Raw genomic sequence first — 22,415 nt, forward strand, 5'->3', positions numbered from 1 at the left:
CGTGTGTGTGTGTTGATGGAGGAAGTGGCAGAGGCAGTAGAGGCAGGGGGGAGGGAGTGGTAATCAGATCTGAGCGTGGGGACTCAGTGGATCAAAGCCTGGGACGCAGCCCTGAGCGCTATAATACTCTTCCTGTAGCACTAGCCCTGCCGCCTCCTCCGCCAATCTGCCGCTTCCTAGACGCCAACACTCCGCCTGGTGTCATCTCCATTATCTCCCTATGGACACGCTCCAGCTCCACACACATACACCAACACCAACACACACAGTAGGTGCTTTCACAGAACCAACACTACAAAGATGATCACATCTGTGCATTTAATATAAGACTGGCATTAAAATAGCATTTGGATTAACATCCATCTATATATATATATATATATATATATATATATATATATATATATATATACACTGTATGTAAAATCCCCAAAAATTGATTATTTCTGAAGATCAAACTATAGGATTGTCATGACACTTTCAATGGAAAAAAATTAAGGACCTGACTAAATCCAACTTCCTCTGAAAGGTGTGGTTTGGATTATTTGGGTCTAATCGTAATCGTGGATGTGGTTTTGGCATGTTTACCCTTTCTTTTCCAGAGATCTCCAGCTGAATCTCCTTTTCACGAAGTTTCTTCCACTGGCTGTAATATTTAGTGAGTGGAGTGCCTTCCTCTGCTACCTGCTTCTCCCAGGCTGCCTGTAAACACACCAAAATAAACACACAACGAATGCTACTGCATGTTCACCCATAGGAGAGCTAAACAAAAGGGATCTCAGTACACATTCTTAACAAAATAAAGCCATAAAGCTCAAAAAGTACAATTGTTCGACATCATGTGTACACACAGGCCTGCTCTGTTATTGTGAATCAATACCCCCCCAAAACACACACACGCACTCAAACAGAGCAAGTCTGGAACAAAAATTGTAAGGTCTATCACTATACTCTTAAGTGTATTAATTAAGTATCAGGCCAATCGTAGCGGACCAAGAAGTGACCCCTGGTGAACACCTTTTCTCTGAAACAGCAAAAATAAGTGGACAGAAGGATAAAGGGGCAGGGGAGGGTGGTAAGAGAATGAATCCCTGCCAGCCTTTCCTTAAAGGTCTTTGTGGATGATATTGATCAGGTAAAATGAGATTAGTTGACCTCCAAATTCAATAGACTGTAATAAATCTCAACTTCACTCTACAGTTAGCTAAACTTATAACAATTTGCAGTGGTTTGTAGGATAGTAAAAACAATCAAAGCTAAAAAAGGGCGCAATATGCTCCTTCCTTGATGCAATAGACCCAAAGCTAACAAAGCTAACAGATCTGTACATGACCAGCGAGGATGAGCTCCCTGGCAAACTGGGGGCTTCATCCTTTGAAGCATCTGTTCAACTACTGCTGTGCACATTCTGGAAGGAAATCCTGAAGCGATCACTAAAATGAACCGCAAGAAACTACAACGCAATGTTTAAGCCATTGCCATGGTTTATATACATGCACACTGAGCTTTGGTGTCAAGCAAGTGAGAATTTCAAGTTTAAGTGTTGATTATTTCATATAACCAATATAATTACTATAAAATATACTGTGTTACCAATTTGCATACCAGTAAAATAATTATATGTAAATGTATAAAGAGATAAAGAGAGAGATAGATTAAGACTAAAAACAACAACACTAGGTAATTAGGAATATATTTCTTTAACCTCTGTGTGAAGTGTTAGGGTTAGTATTAGAGTTGATGGAGGCATATAGACAGATATTTGTTTGCTGGACTGATCCTTGGGGCATGTGGCTTTATGCAGCTGTGCTGGCTGCAGTGTCAAGTGAGAAGTTTGCCATACCACCCTCGTTACTAAAGGACATCTTTCTCGCTGGCCGGAGCCCAGTAACAGACGAACCCCGGCATGGTGCCATGCTGTCTGCATGCTCTGCCCAGCTGCAACTTTCCCTACGGCTCAACATTACACAGAGGAGAGACACAGACCCTTCCACCTCTCCTTCATTTCAGTCTTAAACGGCCTTAAATATTTATCAGAAGCTCAAGTTGGTCCAGAGACAGCGAGGGGCGGGGAGCAGAGATGAACGAGCTGTGCGTCGGCAGGGGTGACAAATGAGAGCGGAGATGGAGATGAATGGAGCCAAGATCTCGCCCCAGAGAGGAAGCAACTTCTCACCTTCTCTCACAACCTTCACCCCTGCTGTCCCCTCATTTTTTTCTTCCCACCAATTTCATCATTATCAGCGCAGTCAGCACCAGGGTTATTACTGTTAACTGAAACTGCTATAAAAATTTGCATAAAAAAAGGAAAGAAAATGAATTATAAATGTGCACTACAATATGGTCAACAACTAAGCAGAATTATAAAGAAAATTAATGATATAGTTTTAATTAAACTAATATATATTTTACACTATTTTGCCTAAAAAAAAGATGCACAATCAAACAGAAAGGAAGCCATCTGATTGATATAGAAAACAACCAACACTTTCTGTTCACTTTCTGTGTACAACGTTTACAAATCTTAATTACAGAATTTTAAAATGGGTGACAATAAAATTAATAATTAGTATTACTATTAGTATTAATATTTATTATTAGAAAAACAATGAAAATAATTGATTATAAAATGAACACACATGTATATATGTATATATATATATATATATATATATATATATATATATATATATATATATATATATATATATATATATATATATATTTTTTTTTTTATTACATTTTTATATAATTATTAATATATAAAATCAGATATACATTTTGAATTAAATTAAACTAAACGTGACCCTGGACCACAAACAAGTCATAAGCTGCACGGCTATATTTGTAGTAATATCCAACAATACACTATATAATAATAATAAATAATAATAAATTATCGATTTTTCTTTTATGCCAAAAATCATTAGGATATTAACTAACTTAATATTAATATTAAGTAACTTCTCAAAATGAATGCATATGAAAACATTTACACCAACACTAATTAAAAGTAAACTAAAATGAAAACAAAACCAACGAAAATGGTGAAATTTCCTGTAATTACAATAAACATGCTCAGCGAGCACAAAGTCTGCTACTGGATTGATGTTACCAGACGCTCGCAGACGAAGCACTTAACGTCTGCTCATCCTCCTCTGAGTCTCTCGCTGAGAGAAACAGCATTAGAAAGCTTTCCGCTCCATTACTTTCATCTGCTCTCACATCCGCCACCGACCCTGCATCAGGCTACGGTTGTAATAGTGTCGGCCGTGTGTATCTGTCTGAGGACCTGTGACAGCACTTCCTGACCTGCAGGTGGTGTGGTCAACTAGGCTCCAGGCCAACAGCCACATGCTGTTTTCAACTGACCACAGGAACACACACTCAGATGTGTTCACACGTAAACACACAGGGCTCTGAACACAAACACAGACGAAGACTGAGGGTGACCAGCAGTCACCTGCGAGGGGACGAAAGGCAGGGTGGTGTTTGAGGTGGGAGGAAAGAGGAGGAACTACAGGGGTAACAGTCTGCTTTTACAGCTAAAATAAACATCTGACTGCCATGTCTGGTCCCAAAGCTCACAAGTGTCTGACTAGAAGTGCTGTTATGGTCACGGTGTAATTGGAAAAAACGAAGAGGGGTGGAAAAACAAAAAACAAAAAGAAAACATCCTTGGGTTGACGAAATGAATCAAAACAAACGGATAAAAATGTTAGAACTCATTCAATCAGTGCTAAAGCAGTTAACACATCAGCTGTACTCAGACAAGAGCTACAAATAAAACCTTGCGTGTAATAAGAGCTAGCGTGACCTGTGTGTATGTTTTTAATTCATGATTTATAGATGACAACACCTGCAGTACTGCAGTTGAACAAAAATACATAAATGTGTGCAAAGTGGTACAGGAGACTGTTTAATCCTGCACAGCAATGTTATTATAATTAACTAAATCTCAAATCATAAAAGTAATTTTGTTACTTTAAATAAAATAAACTAACTTAAAATTTAAAACATCAAATTCTCATTTTTATTCACAACATTTCTCATGTTCATTTATTTTATCTTGATGTACTAAGAAAACTAAAACTGCCATAAAATTGAGCGCATATCAAAAACATAGACTAATGAAAATATAGAGTGCAAAAACAACAATTACAATTTTAACTAAAATTACAGGAAAAAAGGGAAAAAGAAAAAAAGAAAAAAAAATCTGTGATATTAAAATAACCCTGCTGCACAGAGATGGCATGACTTAACAAAAATTACAAATGCAGAATTAAATTTAAATAATAATATAGAACAATATTTTTATTATTTGAATGGAAAGTATGAATTAATTGTACTGGTTTTATTAAATATAACATTTAAAAACATTTATAAATGCATAAAAAAATAATAAATGTAATAATATTAAACTGATATATAACATCAAGAAATATAAAATCGAGGTAGGAAAGGCAGTATACTCATCTACAGGAATTTTCAAGTAAAAACACATTTGAAAAATAACAAAGTGAGACATGATTGCATCTGGTTTTTGTTGAACTTTTATATTAATGGTTAATAATTTTGTTCCCATCTGTGTGGCTTTTTGATACAAGGCCTACACATTTTGCTAAAAGATTATAAGATAGCTGTAATGCATCCATTTTGATTTCATATTGACTTGAACAACAGTTTGGCCCATTCCTGGTAAAAAAAATAAAAAATAAAAATAACCTACACATTTTCATGTACTCACCACAGCTGCGACATCAGCCACACCAAAAGCAGCTTTCTGCCTTCGCCCTGTGATGTAGCTGCAGTTCTCCTGTATCTTTTCCAGCAGCTGGCGCATCTGCTTGCAGTAATTGGCCACTTTGCATTCCTTCAAGAAGGCTTTCAGCTGAGGAGACCAACATGAGAGAGCATGCATGAGAGACAGTAGGGGGAAGGAATAATCTTTTTAACTATCCTTAAAGAGAAACATTAATATATCTCTAGAAACTCTCTGTACAGATTTGATTTCCTTTATTTTTTTTATTCCGCCAATGAAAGGTACAGAAGAAACAGGAGTGGATATTATAAATAAACCTGACTGGGCCAAAAGAATAAATATTCAAAACCGGATTTTTAAACAGCAGTGAGGAAAGCTCGGTTTTGGCCAGAACAGAGGATGTGGCCAGTGTGTGTGTATGTGAGAGAGGGCTGAAAGAAGTGATGGTGAAAGAAGCTGGCTTTTTCCCTACAGCCTGTGTGTTTGCGTGCTGTGTGAGTGTGAACACTGTGGTGTATGTGTGTGCTGTGTCGCTAGGGTAAGTGTCGGGATGTGTATGTTGAGGTGTGAGGCCTAAAAGGAGCCATTAAATACAACTGTTGAGCACGCTCCATAACTTTCACTTATTATGACCTGTTGGCGATGTAGTAAATGTTAGGAAGGAAAGTGAATAAATCAAAGCTTATTCCAGAAAAGAGTGCGAACAGTACCTGAACGATGGTGGGCAAAGCCAGCTCAGGAAAGCCAATAGAGCAGGCCTGTGTGTGGAAGTACTCTAGAATGAGGTCATACAACTGCTCCACTAGACCATCCTGAAACAGTGCAAACACAAACATTCACAAATCAACACACAGGAAGCACTCACGACCCAGAAACAAACATAAGTGTTGTTGGATTTGGATTTAAAGGGGAAAACATATTATTTTGTACTGCTCTCTGTTGTCCACTTTCAATGTTATCAAGTTTTAGGACCATGTTTTTGTCCCCCTCATCAGAACGCTCTGTTTGAAATGCGTGGCAGATTGTAGACTCGGAAGTAAACGCCCACTGCTATGATTGGCTAACAGTTGTGTATGTTTAACAGCCTACTTCCTATACAGATGGACGCTGCTTAGATTTACTCATAGAAGTACTCATATCAGTACTTTAGAAAGTACTTTAGAAGTACTCATATCAAACGATCTGTTTAACAGCAATAGTGACCACACAATAAAAACAGTTAGATTTACAGCTAGCTTTTTTCAAAAAAGCCACTAGCAACCAATCTAGCAACTTCTTGGACAAACCTTAGCTAGTCTCTATGACTCCGTTTCTGCCGCACGAGGGCAAGATCATGCTTTCCCAGCGCGCATACCTCTTTCTCTGTCTGCTTTGAAAGCACTGCACCTCTTTGCCTCTTGCTGTACAGTTAAAGAGATACTATTGCCGCGTTTCCACCGAAATTACCCGGAAAAGCCAGACCCAGTAGCACTAATGTCCACTACAAATGACACCTATTCCTGAGGAAACATACATGGAAAAAACTGCAGTCAATCAGTTTATGCCCTACACAGAGATGGCTGCCCAGGCCCCCACAGAGTATTCACATCTCTACCCAACACCTGGCATTCAAGCATTCACACTAATCCTGACCCGGTTTAGTGCAGGGATCGGACCTAAATCCTCTGCCCTACCTAAAATTCACAGCCGCAGCCTTTGCAAACACATTCCTCCACAATGGAAACGGGAAAACCCTGCTCGTAACTGCCCTTACTAGTCAGGAAATATTTAAGATTTAGTAAGTCAGACAGAGATCCCAGACAGCAAGGGTGGAACGGTGTCTCGGGGGGCCTGTGGCTGCGGTGACTTGGCCCGGGTGAACATACTGGAAAGCTTCCCCGTGCCAACCAGGAGAGCAGGATAATCCCTGCAGCTTGTGTGGCAATCCTCTTGGCAGCGTCAAGGCGTGAGGCGCTTTAGCCTGTGTAGCAGCATGTTCAGGCTTTCATCTCCTAACCTCAATCCAGTTAAAGCCAGTCAGCATGAAGACACAACAGGCTCCTGGCCCAGGAGGAGGGCCGATCTTTATCTGATGCATTTAAGTGATTGCCTTTGGTTTCATTTTAATATGACTCTTTGCTCATTATTTTGGATTTGCACTACCTGCCAAAAGCTTGGGGTCAGTAAGCTGTTGTTTTAAGGAAATAATACTTTTATACAAAGAGAACTCATTAAATTTATCAGTTACAGTAAAAATATTTCTAATGTGATAAACTTTTGAACATTATATTCATCAAAGAATCCTGAAAATGTTTTCTACAAAATATTAAGCAGCACAACAGTTTTCAACATCTGTAGTAATAAGTAATAATAAATGTAACAATAATGGTTCTTGAGCAGCAAATCATCATATTAGAATGATTTCTGAATGATCATGTGACACTGAAGACTGCAGTAATGCCTGCTGAAAATTCATGTTTTTATGAATTTAACAGGATTAAATTATATTTTAAAATATAACTGTTATTTTTACTGGATTTTTGATTAAAAACATGCAACCTATGTGAGCATAATAAACTTGACATTAAAAATGTAGTATACCTTGATAAAAATATAAAATCAACAAAGTTGAATCATGCTCCAAAACAGTTTGATGGTGAAAAAAAAGAAAAAAAAATGTTTATATAAAAAAAATATATATTCATACTTGCCAAGAAAAGCAAGTATGAGAGTAAAGAATCTTTTTTTTTTTATTTGTAGTATTTTAGTCCGTTTCTGACGTCAAACTATCATGCAACTTGAAAATGTTAATTTTTGGGTGTACTATCCCTTTAAAGTATTATACGCATTAAATAGTTTTCAATTAAACACGTGGTAACACGTTAATTCTGGCTGGCTTAGTACACATAGTAATAAAATGAAAGAAAGTGAAGAATTTATGAAGGTCTGAAACTCAAAGATGTACAGGATGTGTCACCTTATAAGCCTTCTCTTGGAGATTGGTCTTGCTGAGTTTGAGGATCACTGCAAAATTGATGGGCTTTATACTCATGCGGCCTGGTTTCTTATTGAAGTCTTCCTGCTGGAGGATCTGAGGAGCAGAGTGAACAAACAGATACATCAGAGCACTGCATCACAGACATGCGTGCACAGAAAAACACAAATAAAACTAATAAGACTACAGCAGAAGCCCACTGATTATTCAGACAAACAAAAAGCAGAGAATAACTCAAGGGCTAACTTTAAGTAAACTATCTAATTGATCAAAAGGGATGATAAAACCATTTCTAAAGTTACAAAAATGTCTTTCAAACAAATGCTGTTCTAGAAATGTTAAGCAGCACAACTGTTTTCAACATAATTATAAGAAATGTTTCTTGAGCACCAAATCAACATGTTAGAATGATTTCTGACAGATCATGTGACACTGAAGACTTGAAAATTGACTTTTGCCATCACAGGAATGACTTATACTTTTAAATATACTGAAACAGAAAACAGTTATTTTAAATTGTAACAGTATCTCACAATATTGCTGTCTTTCCTGTATTTTCAATCAAATAAATTATTATTATTATTGAGAATTCTTGTAAAAAAATAGATGAACTTCATTCATTGATTTAAGTAATTTCTGATTTGTTTGAAGTTTATTCATTTTATTTGATTTTATTTTAATAACTTTATTAAAGCTGTAAGTGCAAGACTGTGATCAAAAATATGCAGTGTAGTAAAAGTAACTTGGCGGTTTTTAATCTAATTTTTTTTTCTCATAATACACATTTTTGCAGGAAACATAAAGAGTGTGCAAAGACCTGTAGAATGAATGCATTTCACTATACTACTACATTACTCACTTTTCCATAACTAATAACTGAAAGATTCATTCAGCCTGCGTACTTTGGTACATGTCTATGACGTGTCCCATAGCTCTCTCTGCGCTTCCGCATTTGAGAGCAGTTGAAAGTGCTTGACGAGGTCATCTAGAACCAGTGAGGTGTGAGTATGTGTGTGTGTGTGTGTGTGTGTGTGCGCGCTCATGGACGGCCGGTCTGAGCAAACAACGGATGTGGTGTCGGCCTGCGGGACACAGGAGGAAGTGGTGGCGCATGGTCCCAACCTGATACGCTCAGGGGCTACTGCAACAGGAAGCTTGAAATCATAGAGCACAGATAAACAGAGAGAGGGAGAAAGAGCGGGAAAAGAGAAAAATAAAGAGAGAGGCATGTCCTACTCTACATCGCTGCACGCCTACTTTTTAACATGAGCGCGAAAACAGGAAGTGGCCTGCATCGCAAATAAACACAGGGAGCAAGAAGGGGGTCGGTGGGAGTCGCCACACTGACAGAGGATGTGGTCTGCACAACACGTTTGAGAGCTGAGTGAGAACCACAGACCTCCCTCATACACACACACACACACACACACACACACGGACACACACGTACGCTCTTCCCCCCCAGGCTTTATCGCAGTATGGTCAGGACTGGTGGGAGATCGCAGCCAAGCAGTGACCACCCCCCACCCCGTCCCCCCGTCTCCATCCCTCTCTTCCGTTGGTCTCGGCTGCTGTCGCCTCTACGCTTCTATTCTCACAGCAGCTGTCACCGCAGGGGCCCACACCAGCCACACACAAACACACACGTTTTGTCACCCGCCTCACACTGTGGAAAATGTTAACAGTTTGTGACCTCTACTTCTCCCAAAAACGAAGACGCGCAGCGTTCGCACACATTAGGATGCGCATTCATGCAGACCGCAGTCTCTGATCTCTGGTGTCTTTTATCTTTTAGTCTTTAATTCAAAGCTTGTCAACCGTTTAGGTAGCTTGTCGCATCTTACTTTTTGGTTTTTAATTTTCCAATGGTGACTAGTTGGTGGGTTTTCGGAATGACTAATCTGTATAATTAGACTCCACCAGACCCCAGTCAGATGTGATGTTAGAGAGGGTCTGTGTTGTACAAGTTCAAAAACCATATGAATTAAGATTCCTTTTAAAAACCGATGACAGTTCTGTAATCAGAGAGATTTAAAAAAATGTGAGGTTTTATCCATTATGAATTATTTGGATTGTGAAATATGGTTAAATGTGAGTTTTCATAAATAGCTAAACTACTGTTTAAAAGTGTGGGGTCAGTAAGTTTTATTTTATGTTTTTGAAAAGTATTTTTTTAATAAAAAGTATTTGCTCACGAAGGCTGCTTTAATTTGATTAAAAATAGAGTAAAACAATATTATATAAATACACACTATATATATATATATATATATATATATATATATATATATATATATATTACCGTTCATAAGTTTGGGATCAGAACGATTTTTTAAAGGAGTGTCTTATTCTCATCAAGGCTGCTAGCCTGGGAAAAGCCAGACTACTTCCGGCGAATTTCAATTCTCTCTACAGAATAGTCTGGCAAAGAGGACTACCTAGCTCGTTTCTGTGCCGCCGAAATCGCGGCACCAATCAGAAACGTTGAGGCGGGGTTTACACGATGACGACAGCGCAGCGACGGTAAAGCAGATTTTGTACATTACAAAGATGGATGCTGCAGAGGAACATTCGTTCGAAACTGCTATCACGTCTGTTTTAAGTAATTTAAACTTTAACTTTGCGTTAAAACCCGAGCAAAGAACAACACTTGAAGCCTTCATATCTAAAAAAGATGTTATCGCTGTCTTACCCGATATCTATGGTCTTACCGACTGGATTCGCTCTGCATACGTCATCTCCTTCATCGCTCTGATTGGTTTTAGGTCTATCCAATTGCGCCCAGAGGCATTTGAACGAGGTCCGTCGGTGACGCCCCTTTAGAAACGAGACGTCTAATAGGCTTTGCCAGACCCTAACTCAGTTTCAACTGAAAAGGGTCTGGTTTTAACCAGGCTACAAGGCTGCAGTTATTTGATCAAAATTAGAAGAAAAAAAAATTATATTGTGAAATATTACAATGTAAAATAAACTGTTCAATTTTAATATACGTTAAAATCTATTCTAGTGATAAGAGCTGAAACAACTAATCGATTTAATCGATTATTAAAGTAGTTGTCAACTAATTTAGTCATCGATTAGTTGCTAAACAACTTTTATTTGCCGTAAGTGGCTCATTTTGTGCATATTTTAAATCTGCGGTGACCAAAGTGTGGCAGTAATGAGCCACCGCAGGTTTTATTCAGTCAGTACAGCAGGAGAAGTAGCGAATAGCCAATAGCTGGCCTCGTTTTATGTCACATGCTTCCCGAACTGCGTCTGCAGCATTCAGCGAGATTGTGGAGACAGACGGCAGTGGAGTAAGCTTGAGAAAGAAAAAGAAAGAAAAAGAAAAAAGCGGAAGATAAAACTAATCGAATGAAGTCATCCAAAGTGTGGAAGTACTTTACTTTGAGCCTTCAAAAAAGAAGAGTAACCTGTAAACTCTGCAATACTGAACTGTTTAACTGTTTAAGACTTATTTGTGCAGATTCTCCAGAACAATATTGTTTGCAAATGTTTCGTCGTAAAAGCTAATAACATTGCTTTTTAACAGTTAACATTTAAAGATTTACAAACATGTTCTGTGATCAGTTTGTCGTTTACCAGTTCATAATTCATTCATAGTCTTGCAGCCTAATTATGACTGAATGAGAGAGGTAAATGTTTAAATGTATTTGAAATGCACTTTTTTTCTAAGTATTCACTGCTCTTTTTCACACAGCAGGTTTTTTGTGTGTGTCAATTTTTTTTTTCTGGACAACCTTCTGATGGATTTTACTTTAAAATGTGAGTTCCATTCAGGTTTCATGCCATTGGCACTTTTTTCGAAGGATTGTTTACAATTTCACAGCATAAGCTATAAAGCTGTTTCCCAGGTATATTGTGTGTTTACAGGAAAAAAATAAAATAAAATGCAATGTACTGCAAATGTATTCTGTTTTATTTTTATTCTTCGTGAAAATATTTTCTGAAAGATTCCTTAAGCTTTGTTCGGGATGTTAAACTACTTTAGGAGCCCTAAGGACTGCCATGGTGAAAACATTTTTGAAATCTCCTTGTGAAATTTGCTAGAGTATGGGTCAGTGTTTTGATTGCAGAAGAGTTTGACAAAGGATTACTAACACATAATAAAACAAAACTCCAGGTATATTTTTGATGAGGATATGACAATGAAAAATGGTTAAAATCTCTAAAAAGTCTGTTGAATGATAAAGACCCTTTGTTAATAATTTAATTGGAAAAAATGGGCAAAACTAAAATATAAGTACATACAGATTAATCGATTAATCGTAAAAATAATCGGCAGATAAATCGATTATCAAAATAATCGTTAGTTGCAGCCCTACTAGTGATGCAAAGCTGAATTTTCAGCATTATCACTCCAGTCTTCAGTGCCACATGATGCTTCAGAAATCATTCTAATATGCTGATTTATTATCAGTGCTGGAAACTGTTGTGCTGCCTAATATTTTTTTGAAACCTGTGATACTTTTTTTTTCCAGGATTCTTTGACGAATAAAAAAAAGTTTAAAAGAAAAGCATTCATTTAAAATAGCAACATTTTCGAACAATACACACTACCATTCAAAAGTTTGGGGTCAGTAAATTTGAAAGAAATGAACTCTTTTATTTATCAAGGATGTGTTAAATTGCTAAGAAGTGAAAGCAAAGATTTATATTGTTAGAAAATGTATATTTTGAATAAACGCTGTTCTTTTGAACTTTTTATTCATAGAAGAATCCTGAAAAAAAGTGTAGCAGTTTCCCCAAAAAATACTGTTGCCAACATTGATCATTCTAATAATAAATCAGCATATTACAATGATTTCTGAAGGATCATGGTGACTCTTTATACTGGAGTAATGGCTGATGGATATTCAGCTTTGCATCACAGAAATAAATTATATTTTAAAGTATATTAAAAGAGAAAATTATTTTATATTGTAATAACATCAGCCAATCACATGGCAGCAACTCAATGCATTTAGGCATCTAGATGTGGTGAAGACGACTTGCTGAAGTTCAAACCGAGCATCAGAATGGGGAAGAAAGAGGATTTAAGTGACTTTGAACATGGAATCATTGTCGGTGCCAGTTAGGATGGTCTGAGTATTTCAAAAACTGCTGATCTACTGGGATTTTCAAGCACAATTATCTCTAGGGTTTACAGAGAATGGTCAAAAAAAAAAAAAAAATCATCCAGTGAGCAGCAGTTGTGTGAAAAAAAAAATGCATTGTTGGTGTCAGAGGTCAGAGGAGAATGGGCAGACTAGTTAGAGATGATAGAAAGGCAACAGTAACTCAAATAACCACTTGTTACAACCAAGGTATGCAGAATACCATCTCTGAACGTACAACACGTTGAAACCTGAAGCAGATGGGCTACATCAGCAGAAGACCACACCGGCTGCTGCTCCTGTCAGCTAAGAACAGCAAACAAAGGCTACAATTCGCAGTCTCACCAAAATTGGACAATAGAAGATTGGAAAACCGTTGCCTGGTCTAATGAGTCTCAATTTCTGCTGCAAAATTCAGATGGTAGGGTCAGTAAGTACAGTGTACCCATCTTCTGATGGCTACTTCCAGCAGGATAATGCACCATGTCACAAAGCTCAAATCATCTCAAGACTAGTTTCTTGAACATGAGAATGAGTTCACTTTACTCAGATGGCCTCCACAGTAGGGATGTTGCGGTGACGGATTTTTTCCACCGGTTAATCGACGTGTAAAAAAACCGGTAATCCCGGTGTCACCGGGGTTGCGTGTCGGGGATTTCGGGTGGCCGAAAATTCGGTCGTGCAGACGTGCACACGTCTCAATTTACTTTCACTTTAATTAGCGGCAATTCAGTAGCATTTGTTTGAATTAATCATGGGTTAATTTATTTTATTCTTAATAAAAATACACAAAACAATAAGACACTCGCTTGTATTACACACATCTTTATTGCAAAATGAATAATAACTTAACACACCATGCAAAAACTAAACGAAAGCACTTATGAAGCACCTTTAAAGTGCATTTATTAACAAAACGAACCACTGCACACATCGTGCAAGTATCAAACAAGACTCGTTAAATAATTATAAATATTCGTTAAATAAAGTGCCTGCCTTTTTCAGCAAAAAAAAAAAAAAAAACGCACAACCATCGAATATGAAACGAACGAACATCAAAAACTTTGTTAAATAAGGTAGCCTACCCGAATAATCACTGGACACTTAAGTGCAAAAAAAAACTAATATAAATATTAAACTCACGTTAAGCTGTTAAAAAAAAGAGGTAGGCCTATTAACTGCATACACCGTACAAAAAAAATTATAAATAGGCTAAATGAGAAACAATAAACGAAAAACCTTCATTTTAAATTGCAACAGTTCGCTTTGAAACCAGATCTTCTGCCATCCTTTGCCAGTTAGCTCGCCTCACTCTCCTCAAATGATAAATGAAATCGGACACCTGCTGCTTTACTGCGGCGCTCGTTCCGCTAACGCTAAATTACGAAGGCACGTAGTCACTAACTGAATTAAGTGCTTTATCGCTATAGGCTAAAACTTCAACACGATGGGGACGGTGCCGGTGGTCAAGTGCTATGACCGGTAGGTGGGTTAAACACCGTGTATCACCGGTAACACCGACTATCACAACAAGCCTACTCCACAGTCAACGGATCTCAATCCAATAGAGCAGTTTTGGGATGTGTGTGGGAGATTCGCATCATGGATGTGCAGCCGACAAATTTGCAGCAACTGCGTGAAGCTATCATGTCAATATGGACCAAAATCTCTGAGGAATGTTTCCAACACCTTGTTGAATCTATGCCACAAAGAATTAAGCCAGTTCTGAAGGCAAAAGGGGGTCCAACCCGGTACTAGCAAGGTGTACCTAATAAAGTGGCCAGTGAGTGTATATAAATACACACTGTGATGTATAAATGTAATTTATTCCTGTGATGGTAAAGCATAATTTTCTGTGCCATAAAATGCCATTACTCCATTCTTCAGTGTCACATGATCCTTAAGAAATATGTTGATTTGGTGCTCAAGAAACAACAATATTAAAAACAGCTGCTCAATATTTTTGTGGAAATCATTACTCATTTTTCCACAATTAAAAACAACAGCATTTATTTCCAGTCGATGTCTAATTTTGGGCATTCTGAGTTATTTACACTGCTAAAAGTTAGATTCTAATGCTAGACATGCAAAACTAGCATTAGATTTTTAGCCAAAGTTCATTTAAGTTAATTATGTTTTTGTTCTCATTTTATTTATGTTGTCACAGCTATGCAAAAGCTGCACGTGTTCGTGACTCTTTAGCTCCGCCCACAGCACGCCTCGAGGAGCTCGACCACAGCACGCCTCGAGGAGCTCAACAGGAGATTGGGCAAAACTGTGTGTTATGCCCGCTTTAAAACAGAAACCTTTTGTAACATTATAAATGTCTTTACTGTTACTTTTGATGAATTTAACAACTCCTTGCTAAATAAAGGTTTTTAAAACTTAAACAAAAATCTTATTTTAACTTCTGAACATCAGAACAGTTGATGACGGCATGGTATGTCAGTGTCACCTCTAGCAGGAAGGGCAGGGTGGGCACGTATGTCTTGGTGTTGGCAGACAGCAGGATGATCGCTCTGACACAGTGCAGTCGCAGAGGGTAATACCGAGAGATGGGCACAAGCCTACAAATACACACACAAACACACAACGGAGCCATCAATTACTTGATAGAGATGAACTGAAAACAAGAGTTCTGTAAGCGAACAAATAATATGGATTTTTTAGCATCATTTTTTTATATCCAAATTGATCTTCTTTTAGGTCTTCACTTTTGCAGTATTCAAAGCTGAAGTTCTGAGCTCAAATCCACACGCTGAGAATTGTAAATTTAAATGTGGTTAATGGCGCCACATGCTGGTAAAAACATCGTCAAGACAGTAACTCACAAAGTCTTTTACAGAATAGCTCACCCCAAATTTTTTGTATTGTTTTTTTTTTTTTTTATTGAAAAAAAATTGATAGCAATTTTATATTGAATAAAAAAAATCTCAGCTTGCTGTGCTTGTTTGTAGGGCTGTGCAATTTGTGTGACTATACTTTAAAACTATGAAATAATAATAATCACTATTATTATCATTAATAATAAACAATTAAAAATTACTATTATTATGACTACTACTTAGTAAACAGAAAAATTATTACGGTAATAAAAAAACACTATTGTATTATTCACTGTAAATTAGAGTACTTGAGAGAAATATAATAATTGTATTTTAAGAACACAGTGCTGCACTTTACTCTTTTTGATAATCAAACCAAACTATTTCACAATTTCGATTTTATTTTAATTAATCACACAGCCCTACATTACTGACTTTCTCACAAAATGAAAAAAAAAACAAGCACCACACTGACCCATTTGACTCGAGTAATATACTCAAAGTGGGTGAAATATCTCTTTAAAGATGCAGAGTAAGCAAAAAACATCAACAACAAACAAATAAACAAAAATACAATCAATCATACTTGATGCAGCCGATGATGACTTGACACAGTGGGTAGATCAATGGCTCCAAAACCTCGCTGGGGTATATGGTGCTCAACACCCGACACCACAGATACAGACAGTGCACATACTGCCAGTTATACACCGACTGATACGTCTCCTGTCGATGCACAAAACAGAAAAACATGGATAAAGATAAACTGACACCTGCAAAAACATATACTGGACGCATTTCTTAGTGATAGAGTATATCCAAAAGAAGAAAAAAATTATTTATTTTTTATCAAGAATTGAGTGGATTGTAAAAAGTGTGTGAATGAGAGTTTGCTGCAACAGTGCCAAACAATTCTCAAACCGCGATCTGAAGAATTTTCTTTGGAATAACAAGCACAGATGAATCGTTCACAATAAGATCAGGATTAAGAAATCAAATGTGGTCAATTTTATTTTCATGTTAACTTCAAATGGTCTTTTTTTAACACAGAAGAAAACAGGTCAAGATTTCTAAATACCTTCTTCTTCAAATTCATGGCGTTCCTGAGGTGGATGGCTAGCTGACGGATATAAATGAAGGCATGCTGGTAGGACACCTGTGTGTCCAGTGAGTACATCTCAGCAAGAGTCCGCTGCATGAAGTTAATCATGGGAAGGGTGTTGGGTGATGTGAACTTGCAGTTCTTTACGTAGGCGATGTACATTTGCTGCAAACAGAAAACTCACTGTTAATAATGAATATATTCACTACTAGCATTTCATCATATTTTCTATTTTTTTCATATTTTATTCAGCAAAAATACATGAAATAGATCAAAAGCAACAGCTAATCCATTTATGATGATTCAAAAGATTTCTATTTCATTATTTTCTATTAATCAAAGAATCCTGATAAAGTTAAACATTAAAAAGCTGATTTAACACTGATGGTAATGATAATTGTTTTATTAGAATGACTTCTGAAAGATCATGTGACACTGAAGACTGGAGTAATGATGATTTGCCAACACAGAATTATTATTATTTTTTTTTAATTTATTTTTTTTTGATCAAATAAATGCAGCCTTGGTGAGCATAAGAAGCTTTAAAAACTGTTACTGTTGCAAATGTTACCAATTGCAATGTTCAACTCAATTTAGTAGGCGAGCAATTGAAAACAACAATATGGCAGGAATTTTTAGTGTAAATCTCATCAAATTTGAAATAAACTTGACATGTTGATGATATGTATATGATATGTTGTAAAAACCTAACTTGCCTTGAGAACAGTGTTCAGGTAGACTTCCTGTTTGTTTCGGCAGATTTTGTTGAGAGCCAGAAAGGCGAGGACCCTCACAGTCTCCTCTCCTGTGCTCCAGTGTTTGATCAGACTCTAGTGTCACAAACAAAAAACACCACAGATGCTCAGCTTTTTTTTGTTGTTTGATTAAAAACCGAACACTGAGCACCATTACGCTCTTTAAGTTAGTGTCATTGATTTGCAATGCTTACTTTGAGAAAATGCCTGCACTGTTTTGGCAGACACAGGTAGTATGGCACCATCTGGTTGGCATGACGGAGAACTGCAGCTACTACTGTGGACTGGGTTAAACTGGAGAGGAGCTGAACAGAAAAGCATCACGTTAACACTGAGATTCATGAACTGGCAAAAAAAAATGTAGGGAAAAATCTACCTGAACAACACCGGCAATATACATCTTAATATCAATCTGATTTTTCTGCCACCTGGGACTTGAAGATGGAAGTATCAATCTGAAAATACAGATGAACACAATATTATGTGAAGAAATCTGACTGATGCAAGCATATATCAACACAGCAAGAGGAACAGAGCTGTTACTTTTTCTGGCCTTTCTCTGGAGCTTTCAGCTTCAGCATTTTGCTCAGAGCTGCATGCATGTCCTTTATGCAGAACAGGATGAGGGAATTGAACACTGTATTTGGAAACAGGCTGTCAGTGAACACAATAAACATATTCGGCTTTGTATGCAGGTGTTCTAAAAAAGCCGGTTAGTTACCAGCGCTGTCTGAGATGGTATATCGACACAGCTCCTCAGAGTCGCCCTTCGTTGTAGCCACGGCAGCCTTGAAGGCTTGTGTGATGTCCCTAATCAATTTTGCCGTGGGCTCTTTCTGGAAAGAAAAACATCAGAAAGATCTTCAATAAAGAGTTCTAAACCATGAATCTTCCAGATTACATTGCAAACATTACAAACTTTGATTTGAAGCAAAACAAAAAATATATATGTGACCCTGGATCACAATGCCAGTCATAAGTAGCACGGGTATATTTACAGCAATAGCCAAAAATACTGTATGGGTCAAAATTATCGATTTTTCTTTTATGCCAAAAACCATTAGGATATTAAGTAAAGATCCTGTTCCATGAAGATATTTTGTACGTTTCCTACCATAAATATATTTAAACTTAGCTTTGATTAGTAATATGCATTGCTAAGAACATTTCTTTTCTCAATATTTTTATTGGATTTTGTTGCACCCTCAGATTCCAGGTTTTCAAATAGTTGTATCTTGACCAAATATTTTCCTATCCTAACAAACCATAAATCAATGGAAAGCTTATTTATTTTGTGTGTGTTTGTGTTTTTAATGTTGAGTCTCTATTCTCACCAAGGCTGCATCTATTTGATCTGAAATACAGCTTTTATAATTGTTATAATGTATTTAACATTTTTCTATTTAAATACATTTATAAAAGCAGTTTATTCCTATAATGTTTAAGCTGAATTTTCAGCAGTCATTTCTCCAGTTCTCAGTGTCACATGATCCTTAAGAAATCATTCTAATATGCTGCTCAGATAATAATTCTTATCAATGTCGAAAACAGTTCCTAATGTTTTGTGGTTCTATTTTTTTTTTTAGAATTCTTTGATGAATAAAATATTCAAAAGAATAGCATTTATTTAAAAATGTAAGCATTTATTTTACATTATAAATGTCTTTATATTAATGCTTGATCAATTTAATGCATCCTTGCTAAATAAAAGTAACAACATCTTCAAAAAAAAGACTGACCCTAAACTGACAGTAGTGATGGGGTCCTACTCCTTTACCTCAACATTCATTTAACTGATTAGTGATTCTTTAACAGAAATAACAATATCTCCCCCCCCTTGTGTCAGTTTCCAAATCTACAGCTAACCAAGTCACTGGAAAATTTACATTTCAGGGTTTTTTTTGTGTAAATTTAGGATGTCTCATTTACTATCAAAATAAATCCATATAACAGCTTTCTAAGAAAAGTAAAAAACAAAGCACATTGGTCATCCAGTATAGTTAAGCATCCTCTTTTGACAATAAATGAGAGCTCATACTGATCATCTGAAAGTAAAAACACAGGCCTACTGAATAAAAGCTAATATAAACATGTTACCCTGAGTCCAGTTCTCCAGTTCTCAATCATTGCTTCTGTGACTTTGGTAGCTTCTTTAGACTTTTTCACATCCTTTTTTCCTGTTTCCCCTTCGTCTTCGTCATCATCAGCTTCCTATTGTCACATAAAAACTGTGATTTGTTTTTCATATTCCAAGAAAAACACACACATTCACGCTAACTGTAAACTTCTGATTTATATTATAAAAAGCACTGAATATTTTCATAGGAAGAACTAAATGACTGACCTCCAGTTGAGAAGGGAATTTGTGGTACATCCTCTCCTCTTCATCCTCCTCCTCATCTTCAAGGCTATCAGAATCATCAAAATTCAGGAGCTTCTGGTCATTTTCTTGTAAGAACTCATAGAATTCTGGGTCTCTGCTCTTGAGGGCTGACAGCTGGTCCTTGTGTTCAGATGCCTTGCCCTGCTTTTTGTCAGACCTGTGACACAGTTGATCAGACTTAGATCACTGGAAAAACATGATATCCCACTAGCTTCCTCCAGTGTTAACAATAGCATATTTTACATTTACATTTATTCATTTATCAGACGCTTTTATCTAAAGCGACTTACAAATGAGGACAGTGGAAGCAATCAAAAACAACAAAAAGAGCGATAATATATAAGTGCTATAACAAGTCTCAGTTAGGTTAACACAGTACACGTAGCATGGGATTTTAAATAATATAATAAATAAAAAGAAAACAGATAGAATAAAAAAAAGAATAGAGCAAGCTATTGTTAGAGGTCTTTACACACACACACACACACGCGCATATACGGTATTTTTCAGACTATAAGTTGCATTTATTTAGAACCAAGAGAAAACATTACCGTCTACAGCCGCGAGAGGGCGCTCTGTGTTTTCAGTCTAGACTACAGGAGCACTGAGCAGCATAGAGCGCCCCCTCGCAGTTGTAGACGGTAATGTTTTCTCTTGGTTCATTTCTCTTGGTTCATGTCAAATTAATTTTGATAAATAAGTCACACCTGACTGTAAGTCGCAGGACAAGCCAAACTATGAAAAAAGTGCGACTTATAGTCCGGAAAATACGTTATATGCGTGTGTGTGTTCATATACACACACACACACACACACACACAATTGCATAATAAATGAAAAGAAAATAGAATACAAAAAGATTTGAAAGGTAGTTAGTTTTTTCTTTTTAAGAATAGAATTAGAACATTGAGTGTTAAAGTTAGAGGGTCAAATAAAGATGGAAGAGATGGTTTTTAAGCCGATTCTTGAAGCCGATGGCTAAGGACTCAGCTGCTCGGATTGAGTTGGGGAGGTCATTCCACCAGGAGGGAACATTTAATTTAAAAGTCCGTAAAAGTGACTTTGTGCTTCTTTGGGATGGCACAATCAAGCGACGTTCACTTGCAGAATGCAAGCTTCTAGAGGGCACATAAGTCTGAAGTAACAAATTTAGGTAAATGGGTGCAGAGCCAGTGATAGTTTTGTAGGCAAACATCAATGCCTTGAATTTTGCATATACTCAGCAAACATTTGTAGAATGAGGCAGAGAGCTGGAATAAAAATGGGACACTGGAATTACCATTAAAATGCAAAGAGCATACTTACATCTTCTGAGGTGCAGGTTTCTTCATCTTCCCTTTCTGTTGTGTTGATTCCTCATCCTCAAAATCATCTTCCTCACCAGAATCAAACCCAGATAACATGAACTCGTCCACACTGAGATCCTCCAATTTCCTGCTCATAGATGGCACATCACTAAAGCATTCGGTAAGTTTTTGTTTACTACGTGTTCAGCTAGTTGTCCCAAGTATGTATTTTGTGTTTGTTTTGTTATGATGTAATGTCATATAAAATAAATATTTTCCAAATAATACATATTAACATGACCTTTATATATGAAAGTATATAGCTGCCTTTTAAAGTTTAGGACAGGGTCCCTAGCATGTAAATGATCATAGCTGGGGTCCATCCATGATATCTAAAAAACAGAAACCCCCGTTCTAGAAAACTTCAACATGATTGTAATATTACTCAAAAGTGCTGTTCACTTCTTAATGCGTAAAGTTAGAGCTTTTTATAGTAACAAAATTACTCGAGTGTGTTAACAAGAAAGCATGGTTAGACAACTTTCCTTCCATTATAATGTGAAAATGTAAAGAATGTGTTTTTTTTTTAGAAATTACATTCGGAAGGTAACTAAATACTTAAGTTACAAAAGCAAAAGTTTATAGTCTCAAAATTAGAATAATATTCATCCAACTCTTAATAAGCACATGTAGTTTTAGAACACCAGAAAATGACTAACGTTAACGTTACTCCTAAACTCATTTTGGAGCTGATTATAGTGAAAAATGCAAAGAAATCAATTTAGACTTAACTCTTATATATTTACGGTCAATACGACCATGTTCTCCCCACAAATGTTAAGTAATATATAGGTTGATCTCCAAAAGACAGGAGAATGTGAGTTCATCAGTGGCTAAAACTAGCTAGCTATCGTCAAATATATAATTAGATAAATGTTATATGAAGTGAATTGCGTTCGGACACCTCCATATACAGTCAAGTTCACTGTACTTTAACTATTTATGATGATTTTTGTGGGGTTTAATAGCTAAGAATGGCACATACCTCTTGTTTTTCCCTGCCATGCTGGATAAGAAACGTGCAAGGGACGCAATACCCACAATGCACCGCTCTCGGAAGCTAAAGTGAATTGATCTTTTGGTTAACGTTGCGTCAAACACAGAACAAAAACGAAAGCTCACAGTTGTTTAAAGTAAACGTCATAATGTCTGCGTTTTTTATTCATTTT

At 36.7% G+C, this 22,415-nt stretch overlaps 1 protein-coding gene across 1 annotated transcript in view; it reads right to left on the minus strand.

The window, feature by feature from the left end:
* The window catches only part of noc2l (NOC2-like nucleolar associated transcriptional repressor), a 28,968-nt gene extending 6,584 nt beyond the window's left edge, over positions 1-22,384 (minus strand). Inside the window, exons 1-16 of the mRNA XM_059527809.1 lie at positions 22,232-22,384; positions 21,206-21,334; positions 19,862-20,057; positions 19,615-19,728; positions 18,239-18,353; positions 18,061-18,154; positions 17,894-17,972; positions 17,712-17,822; positions 17,479-17,592; positions 16,739-16,927; positions 16,247-16,386; positions 15,291-15,402; positions 7,719-7,832; positions 5,473-5,574; positions 4,748-4,891; positions 589-702 (exon numbers count right to left, since the gene is read on the minus strand). Coding sequence (XP_059383792.1) covers positions 589-702; positions 4,748-4,891; positions 5,473-5,574; positions 7,719-7,832; positions 15,291-15,402; positions 16,247-16,386; positions 16,739-16,927; positions 17,479-17,592; positions 17,712-17,822; positions 17,894-17,972; positions 18,061-18,154; positions 18,239-18,353; positions 19,615-19,728; positions 19,862-20,057; positions 21,206-21,334; positions 22,232-22,251 — 1,887 coding nt within the window. The 5' untranslated portion in view covers positions 22,252-22,384. The remainder of the gene's footprint in view (positions 1-588; positions 703-4,747; positions 4,892-5,472; positions 5,575-7,718; positions 7,833-15,290; positions 15,403-16,246; positions 16,387-16,738; positions 16,928-17,478; positions 17,593-17,711; positions 17,823-17,893; positions 17,973-18,060; positions 18,155-18,238; positions 18,354-19,614; positions 19,729-19,861; positions 20,058-21,205; positions 21,335-22,231) is intronic.
* Between the last annotated feature and the right edge of the window lie 31 nt (positions 22,385-22,415).

This window comes from Carassius carassius, chromosome 37, assembly GCF_963082965.1.
Source record: "Carassius carassius chromosome 37, fCarCar2.1, whole genome shotgun sequence".
Classification (NCBI taxonomy): Eukaryota; Metazoa; Chordata; class Actinopteri; order Cypriniformes; family Cyprinidae; genus Carassius; species Carassius carassius.